Source organism: Papaver somniferum, chromosome 4, assembly GCF_003573695.1.
Source record: "Papaver somniferum cultivar HN1 chromosome 4, ASM357369v1, whole genome shotgun sequence".
Classification (NCBI taxonomy): Eukaryota; Viridiplantae; Streptophyta; class Magnoliopsida; order Ranunculales; family Papaveraceae; genus Papaver; species Papaver somniferum.
This window is the reverse complement of record NC_039361.1, coordinates 56,393,749-56,412,186: the sequence shown is the minus strand read 5'-3', so window position 1 is coordinate 56,412,186 and position 18,438 is coordinate 56,393,749. Positions and strand designations below refer to the sequence as shown.

General features: G+C 36.6%; 1 protein-coding gene across 1 annotated transcript; it reads right to left on the bottom strand.

Moving 5' to 3' along the window:
• Positions 1 to 249: 249 nt before the first annotated feature.
• LOC113272559 lies at positions 250 to 4,530 on the bottom strand. Its single transcript, XM_026522378.1, has 9 exons — positions 4,406 to 4,530; positions 3,783 to 4,307; positions 3,530 to 3,671; positions 3,294 to 3,437; positions 2,441 to 3,113; positions 2,016 to 2,343; positions 1,357 to 1,741; positions 648 to 928; positions 250 to 376 (listed from the first exon to the last, which is right to left on the bottom strand). Exons 1-9 carry the CDS (start codon positions 4,528 to 4,530, stop codon positions 250 to 252), a joined length of 2,730 nt encoding a protein of 909 aa, XP_026378163.1.
• Between the last annotated feature and the right edge of the window lie 13,908 nt (positions 4,531 to 18,438).

Genomic DNA, 18,438 nt, shown 5'->3' with positions numbered 1-18,438 from the left:
CGAAACTTCTTCTTTACAATATGAAATCTAGTAAAAATCATGTGACATAGTCTCATAAACATAGAATGTTAATGGTGAGTAAATATGATGGTTCAGTACTTACATACCTCTTTGACGATGAAATTTTCCAAATGTCTTCATTTGATCTTCAGTCATCAATCTTCGAGGATTATTCAGTGATGTCTGATTTTTTTTATTTTTTTTTTATTTTTTTTTATTTTTTTTTATAAACAAAGGCCTTCAAAAAGGCTAATGGTTCTCCTCGACTGTTGGAAGGATCCAAACAGGGGGTTTAGACCAGTACATGGAAGAATTGTTTTGTTTTGCCCATTGAGCAAGCTCATGAGCAACAGAATTACAACTTCTAGGCTGAAAACTGAAGATACAAGCAGATAATTTAGAAGAAAAAAAAGAGAATGTCTTTAAAGATAGCATCCGTCCTAGAGTCTCCATCGAAATTCCCAGCTGAAAATTGATCGATGAGTGTTTTTGCATCACTTTCTACAATGATGTGAGAGAGATGTTATTGCACAGTTTTTTTTAGATTTGCCCAGATGGCCCTTGCTTCAGCTTCTTCAGCAGAGTGAACATCAAAGACTAAGGAGGCACAAAAGGTTGCTTTTCTTGAGAAATCACGCATCACATACCCTGCACCGTTAGCTCCAGAATCATCAAAGGCACCATCAGTATTGCATTTAATCCAACCAAAAGAAGGAGGCATCCATTTATCACTAATACTGACATGTATGGTGGAGGGAGTGGTCAAACTAGGATTTCTAGAATTCCTAGTAAGGAGCATAGCTCTAGCTCTAGCTAAGACAGCAGCGAAGTTTTCTCTAATGCCTTGGAAAATGAAGTTGTTTCTACTGGTCCAGAGAGACCATAAGATAGCCACAAAGAGACGTTGATTATCCTCAGACAATTTAGACTAATGGTCAGTTAACCAGAAAGAAGCCAATCTAAAAAATATTTATTCTAAAAAAATTGAGTATTAATGTTGAAATCAGAAATGAACCAAAATCTAATGGCAAAGGGGCAAGTGACCAAAGCATGCATAATAGTTTCCTGAGGATCAGAACAACTAGGATAATCCATACTATGCATAGGCATTCTGGTATGGAGGATGGTTCTGGAGGGCAAGGCATTTCTAGATGCTCTCCATAAAAAGACCCGTATTCTGTAAGGCACTTTAAATTTCCAAATGCGCTTCCAAATATTTTTACAAGGGGAAGGCCTAAGGCCTCTGAGCCCCAAGTAGGCAGATTTAGAAGAAAATTTGACATTCTTTGAAAGATCCCAAGTCCTCCTATCAGGAGTGCAAAGCTGGCTTAAGGGAATGGAGATAATCTTCTGAACAGAAGCATTATCAAAATATGTATTTAGTATAGACACATCCCAACATCTGGATTGGGAATCAATGAAATAAACAACTTTAATACTAGGATCAGGAGGAACAATAGGGTTGGGTGCGGCAGAACCCTGAGAGGGAATCCATTTATCACACCATGGGTCAATAAATTGACCATCCCCAACAATCCAAGAAATAAAAGGTTTTATAAGCTCCTTAATAGCATGTAGGCACTTCCAAGTCCAAAAACATTTAGCAGTACACTTAGCATTCAAAAAATCAGTTTTAGGAAAATATTTGGCCTTAAGAACAGAGGCCAGAAGACAATTAGGATTTTCCAGGATTCTCCAGGCGTTCCTAGCAAGCATTGCTAGGTTGTTTAACTCATCCTTCCTGAACCCCAAACCACCTTCAGCTTTTGGGGAACATAAAATGTCCTAGCATAGAAGGTGCAACTTTCTATCCTTGGGATCTACAGTTTCACCACAGCAGAATTTACAGAGGTGAGAGTCCATCTGTTTACAAAGGTGTTTATGGATAAGAAAGGCTCCCATTTGAAAAATAGGGATAGCTTGACCAATGTGCTTGATCAGAGTAGTCCTAGCATCTTGGGATAAGAGCTTGTGAAGCCAAATAGAGATCCTGGCATCAATGGCTTAGAGAATACCCATGTTTCTGGATTTTTGAAGCTTGGAAAACAGTAGGTGTTCCAAGATATTTTTCTCCTAAATCCCTGCTTTGGATATCTAAAATATTATCCAAAATGGCTTTCCTATGTTCAGGAATCTTCTTACTAAACAAAAGACCAGATTTTTCAAAATTGATTTCTTGCCCAGAAGCAAGGCAGTATTTTTGAAGATAGTCTTTTATGACACGAAAGTTTTTTTCAGTAGCTTTTGAAAACAAGAGAGAATCATCAGCAAACAGAAGATGGGTCATTTCAGGAGCCTCTTTACAGACTTTTATGCCTTCTAAAGTACCCTTTTTTTTGGAGGCTATCAATGTAATAAGATAGGGATTCAGAACAAATGATGTAAAGATAGGGAGATAGAGGATCACCCTGTCTTAGACCTCTTTCATGTTGGAAATAACCTGTACGGCTTCCATTAAGCAGGACCGAATAAGACACAGTGGAGACACACTGGTTTATCAGATTAACCCAATGATTAGACAAACCCATTTTAGTTAAGACTTTCTCAAGAAAATCCCACTCAATCTTATCATAGGCCTTAAACATGTCAAGTTTGATGGATGCAATGCCCTCAACTTTATCATTATGATTGACAACATATATGGCCTCATTAGCAAGAAAAATGTTATCAGAGATACTCCTCTTAGGGATAAAATCACTTTGGTTTTGGGAAATAATATTGTTCATAAAAGGTTTCAGTCTATTAGCTAGAGTTTTTGAAAGAATTTTATAAATAAAATTACATAGAACAATAGGCCTATACTGGGTTACCAATTCAACAAGAGGGACTTTTGGAATGAGAGCTATGTTGGTATGATTAAAAACCTTGGCAATGTTGCCAGTTTTAAAGAAGGTTTGAGTCATATCAACAACAGCTTCACCCACAATGTCCCAATGCTTTTGATAAAAGAGGCATGTAAAGCCATCAGGACCAAAGGCCTTCCCCCAACCCCCCACCCCCATTTGGAAGACAACATTCTTTATTTCCTCTAGAGTCAGAGGCAAATTTAAGGAGGCATTATCTTCTACAGAGAACTTAACAGGAAGATCAGCAAGAATTTCATCTTGAAATTGCTGAGGATGGGTGGAATAAATATTTTTGAAATAATCTATGAAAGAATCTCCAATACTATCTCTATCAGTTAGAATAGTATTCAAGGAGTTCTTTATCCAGCTAATAGCATTTATTTTTCTTCTAAAGAGAGTTACTCTATGAAAATATGGTGAATTTCTGTCACCTTACAAGTGCCATACTTCTCTAGATTTGTCCTTCCAATATAACTCCTCCAGGTTGTACAGATACTCCAGCCTGGCTTTCAGTCTAGAAGTGTTATTAGTATCAGTAGGATTAAGAGTTTGAAGGTCAGCTAATTCTTTTCTAATGGTAGATATATTAGTCTGTATATTACCAAAAGAAGACTTATTCCAATATCTTAGGCCTTTCTTGGTGCTTAAGAGCTTGGCTTTAAATTTGTAGGCAGGGAACCTACTACATTAACAGACCAAGAATTAGCTATAATATCTCTACAAGTAGGATCCTCTATCCACATGGCCATAAAATGAAAAGGTCTAGGCATACTAATATCCTCATAGTTAAACCATATATGCATGGGACAATGGTCAGAAGAATCCCTAGGAAGGTTATTGAAACACAGTTTAGGAAAAAGATCTTCAACAGTTTGATTAATAAGACATCTATCTAATCTTTCAAGAATCAAATCAGGACCTTGTTGCATATTAGACCAAGTGAATCTTAGTCCATAAAAACCAGCGTCATGGAGATTAAAGACAGAGCAAAATTTTCTGAGATTTTCAAAATCAGGGTCATCTACTTCTAACCCTCCATTTTTATCTTCAGTACCTAAGAGGGCATTAAAGTCTCCTATAAAGAAAACAGGCTCATCTAAAGGGACATTTATCTGTTGACATCGTTGTTCCCAAAAAGATTGTCTTAGACTACTGTTAGGTTCACCATACATAAAATGAATTTGACAGGTCTTAGAATGGAATATATCAGTAGTAGTAACATAGATGCCCCTCAGACTGGAGGAAATAATGTTGAGGTGTACTTCCTTTTTACAAGCAAGGGAAAGACCACCACTTCTCCCAACACTTGGAACATTAAAGGTACAGGGAAATCCCATATTTCTTAGTTTCCTAGCTTCCATGTCTTTGTTCATTTTGGTCTCAGAAAGAAAAATAATATCTGGGTTGACATTCTTACATAGAAGACTAAGCTCCTTGTTAGCATATTTTTTACCAAATCCCCTAAGGTTCCAAGCAATCATGTTGATATTATTGACAGGAAAATGATTTATGGTATTATGAGCAGTGTCAATTAGAGGAGATGGAAGGGGTTGATTTACCTGAGTGATAGGGTCAGATCCACCACCAAGAGAAGCATTGGTACCATCACCACTTTGAGAGTCGAATTAGGAGGAATCGAGACTAGAACTAGCAACATTGAGAGGAGAATTATTACAGACATCATTGTTGCTTGGGGAACTGTCGGTAGGTACACTGTAACTCCCAAAAGAGTTAAAAACTGATTGGGTATTGAACGAGCAAGTAGAAAGGTCAATGGTTGGTAGTTCTCCCTATTTGGTGATTGGGGGGCAGAGCTGAGCATAATCAGGTTCAGTAGAAGTTTGTTCTTTAGGAATAACCACTATATTAACCAAACTTTAATTATCTCTTATTCGTTTTCGTAAATCAGCTCTTGGGTTAATCTTCCTTTTGAGGTTTGCTAGAACATCTTGCTCAGCAGTATTAGTTGTTCCTCTAGTGATGATTGGATTGGTATTTGGCAGAGCAGCAGTTTTGAATCTTCTTGAGGAATAAGAGGTACGAATCAGACCACTGGGGGTTGACTCTGATCCAAATATAGAAGCAACAAATGTGACATTTTGAGTAGTAATCTGTTTTAGCACAATTGGCAAACCATTTTCCAACTGGGTCAAATGTTTTTGAACCGGACCAACATCAAAGATCTTCAAAATATTGGATCTGTTAATAAACGGGACCATTTGGAAAGTATTAGATAAGCTCTTTTGAATAGAGTTTTCCATTCTTTGATCAATAGCTTCTGCTTTTCCTTTATTGTGCACTTCAATAATAGTAGTTTCAATTTGTGTTTCTGGAATAACTCCAGATTGTTGCATAACAGTATCAGTGATGGCAGCAGCTGATGGAAATGCTTGCTTGGTTGTAGAAGGCATCATTAACTTTGAGACGCTGGGAAAGTATAGTTGCCGCAAGACGCATCAAGCTCTTTGATCTTTTTTTGATTTAAAAGCCAAGAAGGGCAGTTACGATCTTTGTGATCCAGAATGCGACAAGAGGTGCAGAAATACCTAGGAACTTTGATATGCCTGCATTCAATCAGAAACGGTTCCCTTCTACCACTTGTGAATAGAGGAATGCCTGTTGGTAAAGCATTTTGGACTTGGATTCTAATGAAAACTTTAACATTCTTCCTGAGATGGTGTTTTCCAAAGGGATTTTGAGCTTCAAATAGTTCCCCCATGCTGAGAGTTAGTTTTTGAAGATCCTCAAATTCTGTGCATTCATTCGTAATGTTGCATAAGATGAACCACATGATTTTCTCATCAAAAGTGAGTTGATGATTTGGAGTCCAACCTTCTACCGTAACAACTCTTAGTACCATTAGATAACCGCAGAAAAACCAAGGTTTTTGAGAATTGATCCTATTAAAATTCTCTTCGGATAAGTAACGGATGAGAACTTTGTTTCGTTGACCATTGAAGGTAGTTATGGTTGGGTGTTGAGCAAAAAGCCAGTTACTACAAATGTAGAACCTGATTGAAGAAGTTGGGATCAAAGTCTCACAAAAAAATATCCCACCATACACCATTTCCAATTGGTATCAGCTTCGGCAAGGACTACTTTTTTTATCAATGAAAACTGGTTTAGCAAGTGAAGATGGTAAGATTAATTTCTCAGACATTAGGACAGAAAGGGTTTGAATTTCTTGGTTAAGGCTTTGAGTATCTTCAGAGGATTGTGGGAATTTCATCTTTAAAGAGAGATGGATATATATAAAAATAGGATGATGGACATCAGTTTTCCAAATAACTAATATAAAATGCAGCTGCAGAGAAAGGAATCTCCTATGCGGACTGTTTTGATATTGGATACAAACAATGTAGGTGAGAGAGAGACAGGGAGAGTTTGTTTGTTTATGAGTTTGAACCTTAAAGATGGAATGAGAAATTTGTTGACTATGGATTGGAAAACTTTCAGGATATATTTGGTGTAAAGTAGATGTTGTTATACTGCAAGACTTACTTTGGGGGAGAGGGATAACATAAGGAGCGTCCCTTTCATATCTTTGCTTTATTTGCATTATCCCACTAGAGACATTCACGTGAGCATTATGAGACAGAAACCACATATGGACAAAACCAATAATACTTTGTTGAGGTTTTTGTTGTAGGTAAGCTTGGGGATACATGACGTAGTTTGTGGTAGTTGGGTATTTATCATGTTTGTCTCTATTTGGGATGACATTTATACCATGTTGCAAACAACCAAATGGAGTAATGGTAGAAAATTGGAGGGAAAAATCGTATTGAAGTGGGTGGCTATGGGTTGATTGTAAAAGGTCCGTCAAGTCGTTTGGATTAGAGGTAGAACTAGTAACGCATCTTCCCATTATACCCAAAACCGCAATGGTGCCTCTCAACTGATGCTGCATTCTTCCAGTCTGCATAAAGCAAAAAATGTCAATTAGACCCCAAATAGCAATCTCAAAGTTTGGTGACCTACCAACACCTCCCTTAATAGAAGTTATGTGGGAGATAGAAGTAATAATGGGGTTTAGGCGTTGAAAATAGGTCTTGACAGGGTAATGATGTTCATTAGGGTGAAGGGGGTACGCATGGCTTTGAATGGGCATGGTAAACAAAGAGACATGACGGTTAACTAAGCGCCATAAATGAAATTGAATAGGCTCAAATGGGTATTTAAGGGGGTGATTAGCAGAGAGATTATTATTTTCAAGGTAAAACTTTACAGAAGAGGAAAGGTTTAGGTTTAGATTTGGCAAACCAATTTTAGAGAATGGCTGATTTTCCTGGCCAAAATCCATCAAACTCCTATGGTAATCATCCCATTATACCACCAGAAACGCCTGAGTATTCCCTATCCAAATCACTACTCCCTTCATTGAGTCTGAATGAGTTGCAGAGGTTGATAGATGAAACACAATCAGTAATTGATCTTCGAATTCAAAACCAAGAACGTCAACGAGACGAAGAAGAAGCTGCTCGTGTCCGAAGAGAGCGAAGATTTGAGGCTCTCTATGCTGCATGGATACCCAAGTTCGTAGAATGTCGAGAAAGAAAAGATGAGGAATGGGATGAGAAGTATGTCAGGACCCCAAGATATGGAAGTGCAACATAGAGTGATTCTGAGGATTCTGATGGCTTTGAGTATGATATAGAGGAGGTGAACACCAGTGAACTTGATTCTGAGGCTGCAGAGGATAAACGCAAGGTGGATGCATATCATGATAGACAGTTGAGGAACCGATTCAATTACGAACTCTCCAACCCCAAGATCTTTGCGCGCACCATGAGTGAAGGTGAGCCAAGCAGGGTAACAGTAAGCCGACGCATTGCCAATTTGGATGATGAGGAAACTGAAGATGGAGAGGGAGGGGAAGAAGGTGACAGTGATGAAGAATCGTCTTCCAGTGGGACTTCACCTGCACCGTCTGACAGTGATGACAGTGAGCGTTATGAAGAGGAGAGATGGGATATTGATGAAGATGATTTGTGGTAATCTCTTCAGAATTACTAGAAAAAGCTAGCTTTTCAGGCTTAGCATAAAGCTTGAAAACGATCAACAAGTTTTTAGCAAAACAGTTTTTCTGGTAATTTTTCTTTTTCCTTCCTTTTTTGATGCTGCAAATGGTGTTAAGCTTTTTCTTTTTTTGGTTGTGGATTCGGTCGAAGGTTTTCCTTTTTTGGTTGTGTCGATGAAGTGAAAAAGTGATGTTGTTCAGGGGAATTTTCTGGTTAAAAGGTGTAAAGTTTGAAGTGGTTATAGTTTTTTCAGATATGTTGGAATGTTCAGTAGTAGGTAGGATTTGGGAAGTAGTAGTGTGGTATTTTGGTTCAGGTTTGATATTTTGGTATTTTGAAACTTTGATCTTTTGAGAGTTTGATGAAGAAATTGGCATGTAATACTCAATGCAGAATTTGAAACTCTTTGTGTGGAAATTTATGAACTGTTTGTTGTTTGTTTCAAAGATGTTTAAGTAAAGTTTGTACTTGTTTATATTGGAATCAATTATATTTTGCAATGATTTTCTATCTGTGAAAGTAGTAATAAGTAACAAAGATCTGTAGATGATATAGCTGCTAACAAGAATCACAATGAGAAGAAAAGATTGATGAATACTACTAAGATTAACTCTCAGATGGAGAAATTATGAAAGCATGAACAAAGAAATTGATGCACACGTCAGGATGACGTTGCTTCAGAATTCTATGTAGACATCTAGATTTTGATACTATTTAAATGGACAAAAATGTAAAAATAGCCACGATGTAGACAGTTTCATCCTACCCATTTTCAAATACTTTTTTCTTATTTTTAATTGACATCAGGATGCATCCAGTTTCATCCTCGCTATTGTTTAAGTTTAAGTTAGGATGAATCCAGTTTCATCCTTGTTATTTCTTTGGAGTCCATTTCACTCATACTAATTTTTACTCTTCCATTTGAACCATGTTTTAAAAATATTTGGACAAATGAACAAAAAAATTAGGAGACCACCCGTAGATAACCACCCGAATTCCACCATGTGTTCCCTAAAGAAAGATAAAAATAAAACAATATGCACTGATACCGGATACTACATGCACCAAACAAGATTTCAACTTCAAAATTAAACCAATTGTATTGTGGACGTGCATCATTTGCACAAGTCATCCATCGATAGGAGCATCAAAATTCAAGACTTTTTGGTGCTGGACGCTAGGCTGGAATGACAACACTTCGTTTCCGAACACAAACAAGTAAAACAGAAAAGGCTCAACAAAATTAAAAGATCGAAAAAGTGTAATCTCTAGATCTTTAATAGTATGGAATGATGTATAACGACAATATTCATAGTACGTGTGGTCAATTCATTATGGGTCCTAAGATCCTTGGTACACCAATTTAAGGATGACCCCTCCTCTGTCATCCCAACTCCCCATGTCCCCAAAGTGGTCTCTGTAATAGTAATTCCCTTCGTAAGTTTTCTCACCAACCACTCAAAGTTACCCAGCAAACCAAGAGGATAAGATACTTATTTAGTTCGGATCAGAGGAATGGATGATGATCAAGAAGGTCCAGTGACCGAACTGGACATCGGCTATTTCCTAGAACTGACTCAAATGTAGTTTCCAACTCAAGCCCACCCCAAAATAAAGAGTCAATCCCACCCCCTTTAGAAAATTACAAAATAATCTTGCAGGTATGCACTTACGCGGCTAGACCTATTCCTATGGGTATGGCAAAAAAATGTTATTTGGCATACCAGTTGTCATGGAAAACGAGTTGCGCTACTATGGAAAAACTACTGAACGATAGAATTTTTAGCGGTCGATATTTTCAATAACGCCAGCGATAAAGTCTTATCGCGACTCGATGTTAACTATAGCGCCAACGACTAGTTCTTTATCGCTATAAATAGGTAATTTTCAAACTCAGAAGTTTACCCCACAATTTTTACACACAATTTTTCTCTAATTCTCTCTCTCTCTTTTAATCTAAATTTCTCTATTTCTCAATCTAATTTATTTTTTTGAAATTTCCCAAATGACACAATTTCAAATCCAACTTGATTCCGCAACACAACTTGATTTTCCGGGAGTAGTGCTTGAAGGTGCCGTTAAGAAGATATGTAATAGTTATAAAGAAATAAGTAAGAAGCAAAGAAGTCTCCAAGTTTTGGATATAAACCAAGTCAAAACCGCAACTAAGAAAAGGCAAAGAAAAGTTCAAGACAAGGAAAATCAAGGCAAAACAAATTTGAAGCCAAAAAAGAAGATAAACAAAGGAGAATCCGTTCATGAGCGCATTGATTGGAAATTTGGTGAAATGAAGAAGATTAACAAGATGAATAACATTGTCCCAAATTTTTATTTTTAAAGTCTATATTTCAAATTATTATTGTCTAGTTTTATGTCTTGTAAAAAATGACTATTTAATGATTACATCGAAGTTTAATGAATTTGAAAATTTTACGAGTAATGTTGAAAATTAAGCTTAATTCTATTCTTAATCCAATCTTACATTTTAATTAGAGATACATTTAAACAAATATTAAAACCTAATACTTGGACAATTATGAAATTGAAACATAAGAACTTAAGTGGACAATCGAGAAATTAAAACATAAATATTGGACAATATTTGGGCAAATATTTTAAAATCTCGAAATTGGAAGTCTTTTTCGTAGATGCGACAATATTCGCACGACACCTACGTCGAAGTTCCATCATAGTTGCACCATCCGCACGACACTTTGTTGAAATTCCATCATGGATTCACCATTCCTCAAATTTGGACCTTCTTGATGAAGTAAAGTAACAAACCTAGTAACTTCCTTATTGATTATACTGAAGCGTTGAATCAACACTGAAACATCACGATGTTGAGATTCATTGTTTGTTCTTGAAATTTCCCATAAATAATTTGCCATAGTGTTCCGAGATGTAATGCATTTCCGAACACAGTATCCTCAACAGAAGAAATATAATTCCTGCAAATACATTCATCTTCCGCAACAGTGAATTTTGTTTTTCGCCTTATTTGACTTCTCCTAATTTGACTTCTCCTAGTTTGACTTCTCCTAATTTGACTTCTCCTAATTTCACTATCCACATTGGCACGATCAACAGCTCTTCGACTTGCGGCATCACGTTGGTTTGCTACGAACTCAGCGAACTCAGCAATGTTCATATTATCAGTCATACTCTCTGAGAAATTGGAAGAGTGGTGAAAAGAATTGGAGATTGAGAAATTCTAAAGAGGTTTAGAAATTATGGTGTGAGTTGAAATGAGATTGAAATTAGGTATTTATAGAGGGAAAAAATAATAGCCGTTGGATGAAGATCTGATAAGCGATGATCAGAGAGCCGAGCGATAGCTTGGCTAGCGCTGACAACTTAAAGACCAGCGAGCGCTGACTTGACCATCGAGCGATGGACACTCTATCGCTCGTTGGAAACTCTGTCGTGTATGCCTATATGTTATTCCTGGCATATAGGCATATGAGTTTGGAAGTTTGGCATACCCATAGTGGGTGCATATATGCCAAAAATAATTGTTTTGCATGTGCATAGGAATAGGCCTTACGGGATGACGGGATGTTGCATGGACTGTCAGTACCTCAAGATTAGATTATGGATAATTAAATATACTAACGATGGAAATTTTTCTTTTAGGAAAGGGGATACAGACAGGGGTATATATGGTCCGTTTCAGTTTAGTTTTTTCTCAAACGAGAACCGAAATCATTATTCGGTGTTTAGTTTTCCAACTCAAAACCGTGACATTACGAATGGTTTCGGGTTTTTTTTATGCAAATAAGTAAATTTATTTAAAAGTTGGAACCTGTTACAGGCATTGTGTCAGGATGTAATGCTTCAACAATGAAGTTTTGTGGATAATCTATCCAATTCCTATTAACTTGAAAAGTACGAGAGTGTTTTGCCATCTTATTTGCTGGTTTATTTAACTTCCTACTAATAAAAATGCAAGTCCATGTTGGGTGCTTGATTAAAAAACCAATAATGTCTAAGATAAGAACCTGAGATTCCCATCCGACTTTTTGATACTCTCCATTTGCTGCAACTGCCACATTCTGCGCGTCAAGCTCAAACCTTATGATTATCTTGTCAGTTTTTAGTTTTATCATTGTGTCCCAATTTTATAATTCGATTTTGGTTTTATGATTATCTTATCAGTTTCATGTAACTGACAGTTTAAAAAAAAAAAACACATAAAAAATGAAGGATTAAAATATAGTTACTTTTAGAGCATTGCTCGATCGAACTCGAAAGTGTTGCTATCTCAAGCTTATTTTTCAATGTTAGTGATCAAAACTATAAGTCTTGATTTCTAATCTACTTATAGTGATGTCTAGGACTAGGATAGATTGTGTAGTTGAGCATTAGACTTCACGGTGTTTATCAATTGAAGACGAAGAACTCCTAAGGCGAGCTTGTGGAACTTCATTAACAAAAGGTATGTGGAGACTAAAACTCATCTATCACATGGAAAGTATATTTCTACTCTCTCCTATATTTAGACATAAGTCGTATTACTATATGGTTTCGATTATGCACATTTGATATTTCGAGCTGAGTTTAACTCGCTTACGTATTTCTCGAAATATGTGTTGGTAAGCTTTCGCTTCAACCAAGTTCATCTTACATTCTTGACGAAAGTCAAAAGATTATCATGTGAAAATTACCGAGTAACATCTTACATGGTTTGTGTGATACAATCATTTAGTGTAGACTTGGAATTTTTCGTTATGATTATTTTAATAACTTGAAAATTGCTTTGATGCTAATAGTGTGTGAAAACGGCTATTGTTATCCTCTCTAGGAAAGTTTCAATGATTGAAATAAGAGTTTGGAACACTTAACAACATTAGATTATAAACACGTTGTGCACTCTTGCATATATGTGATCCATGTCTGGGAACCATATTATGCATACCCGTATGCGTACCTGTTGGTTTGAGAAGTCCGGGAACCTAAGTACGCGTACCCGTACGCATACTGTCACAGGTTTATGATCGAAAATTTCTGCTGGGTTAGGAGGTATGCGTATCCGTTCGCATACTGGCGAAAACCAAACTTGGTCCGTCTATTCAAGTATGCGTACCCGTTTGCATACTTGAGTGGTTAAAGTTCTAAAATCGGTTGTAACATGAACAAATACATTTACATAATAAGGATTGCATTCTTTGCAAACCGTGGCTATAATGTTCATGAATTGATTCGAGTGAATCAAACCGATTTTGCTTCAATTGTGTTCTTGTATACTTCTATGAGAATATATCAATTGAACAACTCTTTAACTAGTTTCATTTGAGTCATTTGAACTAGTTATGGTTAAGATGAGTAAGGTTGATATGAGAGTGTTCATATAGCTAACCTCGGTTAACTACTGTTGAGCCAACATGGTGTACACGTTTAGGTACGGTTACATAAACTTAATTGAGGGTACATTTCATTTGTGTATAACAATCTAAGTTCGATTTAACGGTTGAAAGATATTAGCTTGAATCCAATCAGGATTTCATCTAACGGTGAATATTGAATGCTTTGTTACCAAGGTAATTTAGATTGCTAACCCTGATTTGAAAATTATATAAAGGAGAACTCTAGCAACTGGGAAACCTAATCCCCACATATCCTGTGTGATACTAGTTGCGACTAGATTCGATTCTCCTTTAACCTTAGTTTTTTCACGAAACGCTGTAGGTTAACAACTTGAAGACTTTAATGGGATTGTGAATCCATCCCCAACTATTTTCTCTGTAGTTGCGTGTTCTGATCTTACTTTTACTATCGTGATTGATTATTATCTTTACTAAGATTTGCTTGAGATTTATCTTCGATATGTAAGATTAAAAGTAGTCACAAACATCTTCGTCACATCGTTTGTGATTCCACAATATCTTGTTTTGTTAACCGATTAAGATTATTGTGAGGTGATTGATATTTCTAGGATGTTTTTCAGGAATATAAGTCCGGTATATCAATTGGTTCATGTTCACCTTGATTTATCAAAAGACGGAACAAAACTCATAGGTATTTCTGTGGGAGACAGATTTATCTATTCCAATAGACTTTTCCGTGTGAGACAAATTTGTTTATCAAGTCTTCGACTTTGGGTCGTAGCAACTCTTGGTTATGGGTGAGGTCAGCTAAGGGAATCAAGTGCGTAGAATCTTACTGGGGTTCAAAGACTTAAGGAGCACAACTGTACCTTGATCAGTGTGAGATTGATTAGGGCTCAACTACATTCCAGTCCGAAGTTCATTGGTAGTAAGCTAGTGTCTGTAGCGGCTTAATACAGTGTGGTGTTCAAATCTGGACTAGGTCCCAGGGTTTTTTTGCATTTGCGGTTTCCTCGTTAACAAAAATTCTGGTGTCTGTGTTATTTCTTTTCCGGATTATATTTTGTTATATAATTGAAATATCACAGGTTGTGCGTTGAATCAATCAATTGGTAAATCCAACCTTTGTTGATTGAAACTGATTGATCCTTGGAAATTGGTCTTTGGTACCGTTCAAGTTATTTCTCTTGTATTCAATCAGGTTCGCAAATTCTTATTTGATGATTCCAGGTTGAATTGAGAGATTGAGATACAAAACTCTTTGATATATTTTTCTCTTGATTGAGTCTGACTGTCTAGTTGATTCTCTTGAAAGCATATTGGAGTTTGTCTATTCAGATTTCTAAACGAAATATTGGGTGTGGTTATTTGACCCCCGCTTTTTCAGTAACCCAAAAAATTACACATTAAAATCAAATAAAATTAAATATAAACTTTTATAGTTTAAATCTACGGATAAAATTAAATATAACTAATCTAAGATAAATCTTATGGCTGATAATGATATTAATTACATCAAAAATAATCGATTTTACCTTTAATATGAGGTTTGGTTTTTACATCAAACCAATCAAAAACCATTTTTTTCTAAGTTTTTATCTTTTTATACCAAAACCAACCATTAGTAAATAACTGAGTTCAGTTTTTCCCTAATCATTTTGGTTCGGTTCGGTTCAGCAGATAATCGTTACCATGCACAACCACCATATCTACATACACACATGGACATTTGTGCGGCTAATACAGGCAAAAATAAATGTAAAACTCAAATTCATTATCATTGGTTATTAGAGCTCTTCTGCTCGAAACCCAGTTATAAAACAAGCCCGCATAGCGTGGAAACTGCTACCGCTTCCTGTTTACTACCTTCGAAAAATGAGTTCAAAGTTCAAAGATTTTTTTTTTTTTTGATTGATAAAGAAAAGAAACTGACTTCAAACTTAGTTCCAGTATTGTTTTTACATGTCTTTATTTGTTTGATTGTAAATGCAAAAACAAACCTTTTTTTTTTTTTGAAATTGCAAAAACAAACTTTAACAACCACGTACAATTTATTAGTCTCTATGAGACAGTACTATTAGTTAAAACCACATGCAATTAAGGTTTGAGTAATGGTCAATTTTGAAGCAGATTGTCCTGACTTATTGTTATTTTCGTTAATCCCATGGTTGCAGAAAAGGCGAGTTCAAGTAGTAAATCTTTCATCGTCGACACAATTAACTCTTTGGGCCTCCAAACCGCGGGTTATGATGGAGCTCCTTTCACTTGGTCAAACAACAGAAAAGGTGAATGATAGGGTGTAGAATACATCCTATTTATTATCTATTGTTTATGCTTTCTCTGCTATTTTTCTTGTGAATTTTGTATTTTACGTTTGTTTTGAGTGTTCTAGGTATTTTGGAGTCGCACGGAGGAAAAGAAGAAGAAATCACCCAATTTGTGCGAAAAGGGCAGAATTGTCATTTCATGGGCGAACACTATCTGGAGGCCAGTCAAGGTTAAGAGGCAACTATATTTGGAGGAGTACTAAGTAAAGTCAAGCAGAGGTTAAGGGGGTTTCCATCAGGGTATCCCTTATCATTTATCAGTGGATGTATTTATCGGGTCCCTATCCCTGGGGTGTAACCATCCACCCAAACAACCCTAAAGGTTGGGTTTGATGAGATACTCAGGGAGAAAGAACAAGAAATGCTGCAGAATCAAAGCGGCAATTGCAGGTGTTGGTACTGTTATTGTTAAGGAAGGAATTGTGAATGGTATTGGTATGAAATTTCAGCTGATGGCAATAGTGGAGGAGTTGATGATGATTTGAAGCCCTGTTGGTGAATGAATTGAATTTGATTAGATGTATGTTAGGCTTAATACAGGAAAGAACAACTGTTGCTATTGTTGGTTTTGGAGAAAAAGAAGAACAAAGCAAAAAAGGGAATTCAAATGTGCTAAGTCACCAGATTAGTGAATGAAGCAGGAACTGGTGGTGCAGGTTCAATACTTGAGCTTGTACAGAATTGATGCTACTGTGTGCTGCAACATTGCAGATGGAATGTGGTTTATGGCTCAGATGCAGTCAGCTATCCATTGTTGGTGGTGTATTTCAGTTGGCAGTAGCTTGGTTCTGAAGGTGGAATTGCAAGTGATGATTTAATGTGAGATGAAGATGATGGCTAGAGATGCATTTGAGTGCCTGAGATAGAAGTGACTGGAGAGGATCTGAAGGCAATGTCTAATGAGCATATGGGTATGAGCTGAGATTGCAGGGATTGTGACCTGTGTTTGGCAAATGCAATGGTGACTTGCAGTGTTAGTGTGCTGCTTAGTGCGCAAGAATGAATGCTTGAGTTGTTAGATGAATGCAAGGAAATAATGCAGGGAAGGATCAATAGAATGGCCTGAACTGTAGCAGGGAACAACAAGAACTCGGTATGAATCCGATTCAGACGAGTCAATTCAGTGATCCAAGTGAGTTGACAAGATAAAGGCGCCGTCAGTCGGACCGTTAAAGATGACGGCGACAGAGCTCAGGTGGCCGGCGACAGAACTTTTGCATCCAAATTCCGGTGATCCCGAGAACTTTTCAGGCGACCAAAATTTACAGATTTTTGTGTGGATTCTTCTCATGGGTGTGAATACTTAGATTTGGAAACTTGGAAGAATTGGAGAATTGGACATAAAATTGGAATTAAGCTCAAATTGGGAAAGTGGTGTTATTATGGAATGAGGATTCTTTTTCTACAAGGATTGGAGAGCATTGAAGCCTATAAATAGAGAAGTTCTCCATACACTTCGACACACCTTTTACACACACAACACTTCTCTTTTCTTTATTCTTTGTGTGAACTCCTTAGCATGAGTAACTAATTTTATTGATTAAGGATTAATTCCTAGTTCTTAACATGTTTTGAGTTTTGTTTTAAATCTACTTTGATGTTTTCACATGATTATCGTTTGTTTTTACTAATAGGAATGTTTATACATTCATGGTTGATTGATAGGTCGTTTAGGATGCATACTAAATTGATTTGTTAGTTGATCTAAAGCTAGTGAAAGTTAGGGATAAGTAATCGTTTCTTGACTCTTTACACAAGTAGCAACACGAGACCTTGCGGAGGGATTCCGTGGAGCAATTGTGTGTGGAAACAACGTTAGCAAGTAGACCTTGAGCTAAGAGTCTAACTACTAATATCAACCTAATAAATTCATAAATCTTAATGCGTTTAACTAAATTACATCTTGAGTGAGCTACTACTAGGTGGTTTGGTGAATAGAATCCGGTAGTCGAGAACTTCCGTATCCGGTGATACTAGGGATTTAGGGGTTTAGCACTGAGCTAGATGTTTTACCTACGGTTGGTGATAATTTGTGATTAATAAAAAGTGGAAAAGAACATAACTTGAATCATTGTTTTGCAACGAAGAAGGATTCCCTGATCTAATCTCTCTTATTGATTTCAACTTTATCTTTTTAATTGCTTTGTTTATTCTTTTACTTTATAAAATCTAAAACCCCTTTTTTGTGACATTATAAGACAACTAAAACCTCTTGATCCTCGTGGGAACGATCCTTACTATCGCTATGTTACTTGTTAATTAGTGAGAAAAATATTAATTAATTTGTTGTGGTTACGACACGCATCAAATTTTGGCGTCGCTGCCGGGGAGCAGCGGAGCAGCTTTAGTTGTTTTTATTTTCGTTTTATTTTTGTTTTTAACTTTGTTTTCTAGATTTTTTATTTCAGGTACCAATTTTCCATGTACGGTGGACAAGAGCAAGCATATTACAACAATCAATACGGTTTTCAACCTCAACATTATGGCAACTTCCAACCATCTTTAGGATACAATCAAAACCAATCTTTTGGCTATGATCAATTTCCTACAAAACCTTATGGATATTCTCATACATATCAACAACCTTGTAGTAGGTATGTAAGTCAAGCACCAAGGTGGGATAAGTCTACTTCTAAATGGCTTCATTCGAGTTGTATGCATATTATGAAAGAATTGCAAGATATGCGACAAATACTAGACCAACTTGACCGTGATAAAAAGAACGTCGCACAAACCAATTTCTGCAACAATTTTTCTTATCCGATTCTGGATCGTAGTTATGATCATTCACCCATTCAAAGGGAAGAGTCCTGGGAAAGAGAACCTATTGTAGCCAACGGTGGTAAGCGTGTGAACGTCAAGAAACTTGCACAGAAATTATACAAGTTGGAAGATGATGGAACCTCAGAAGAGCTTG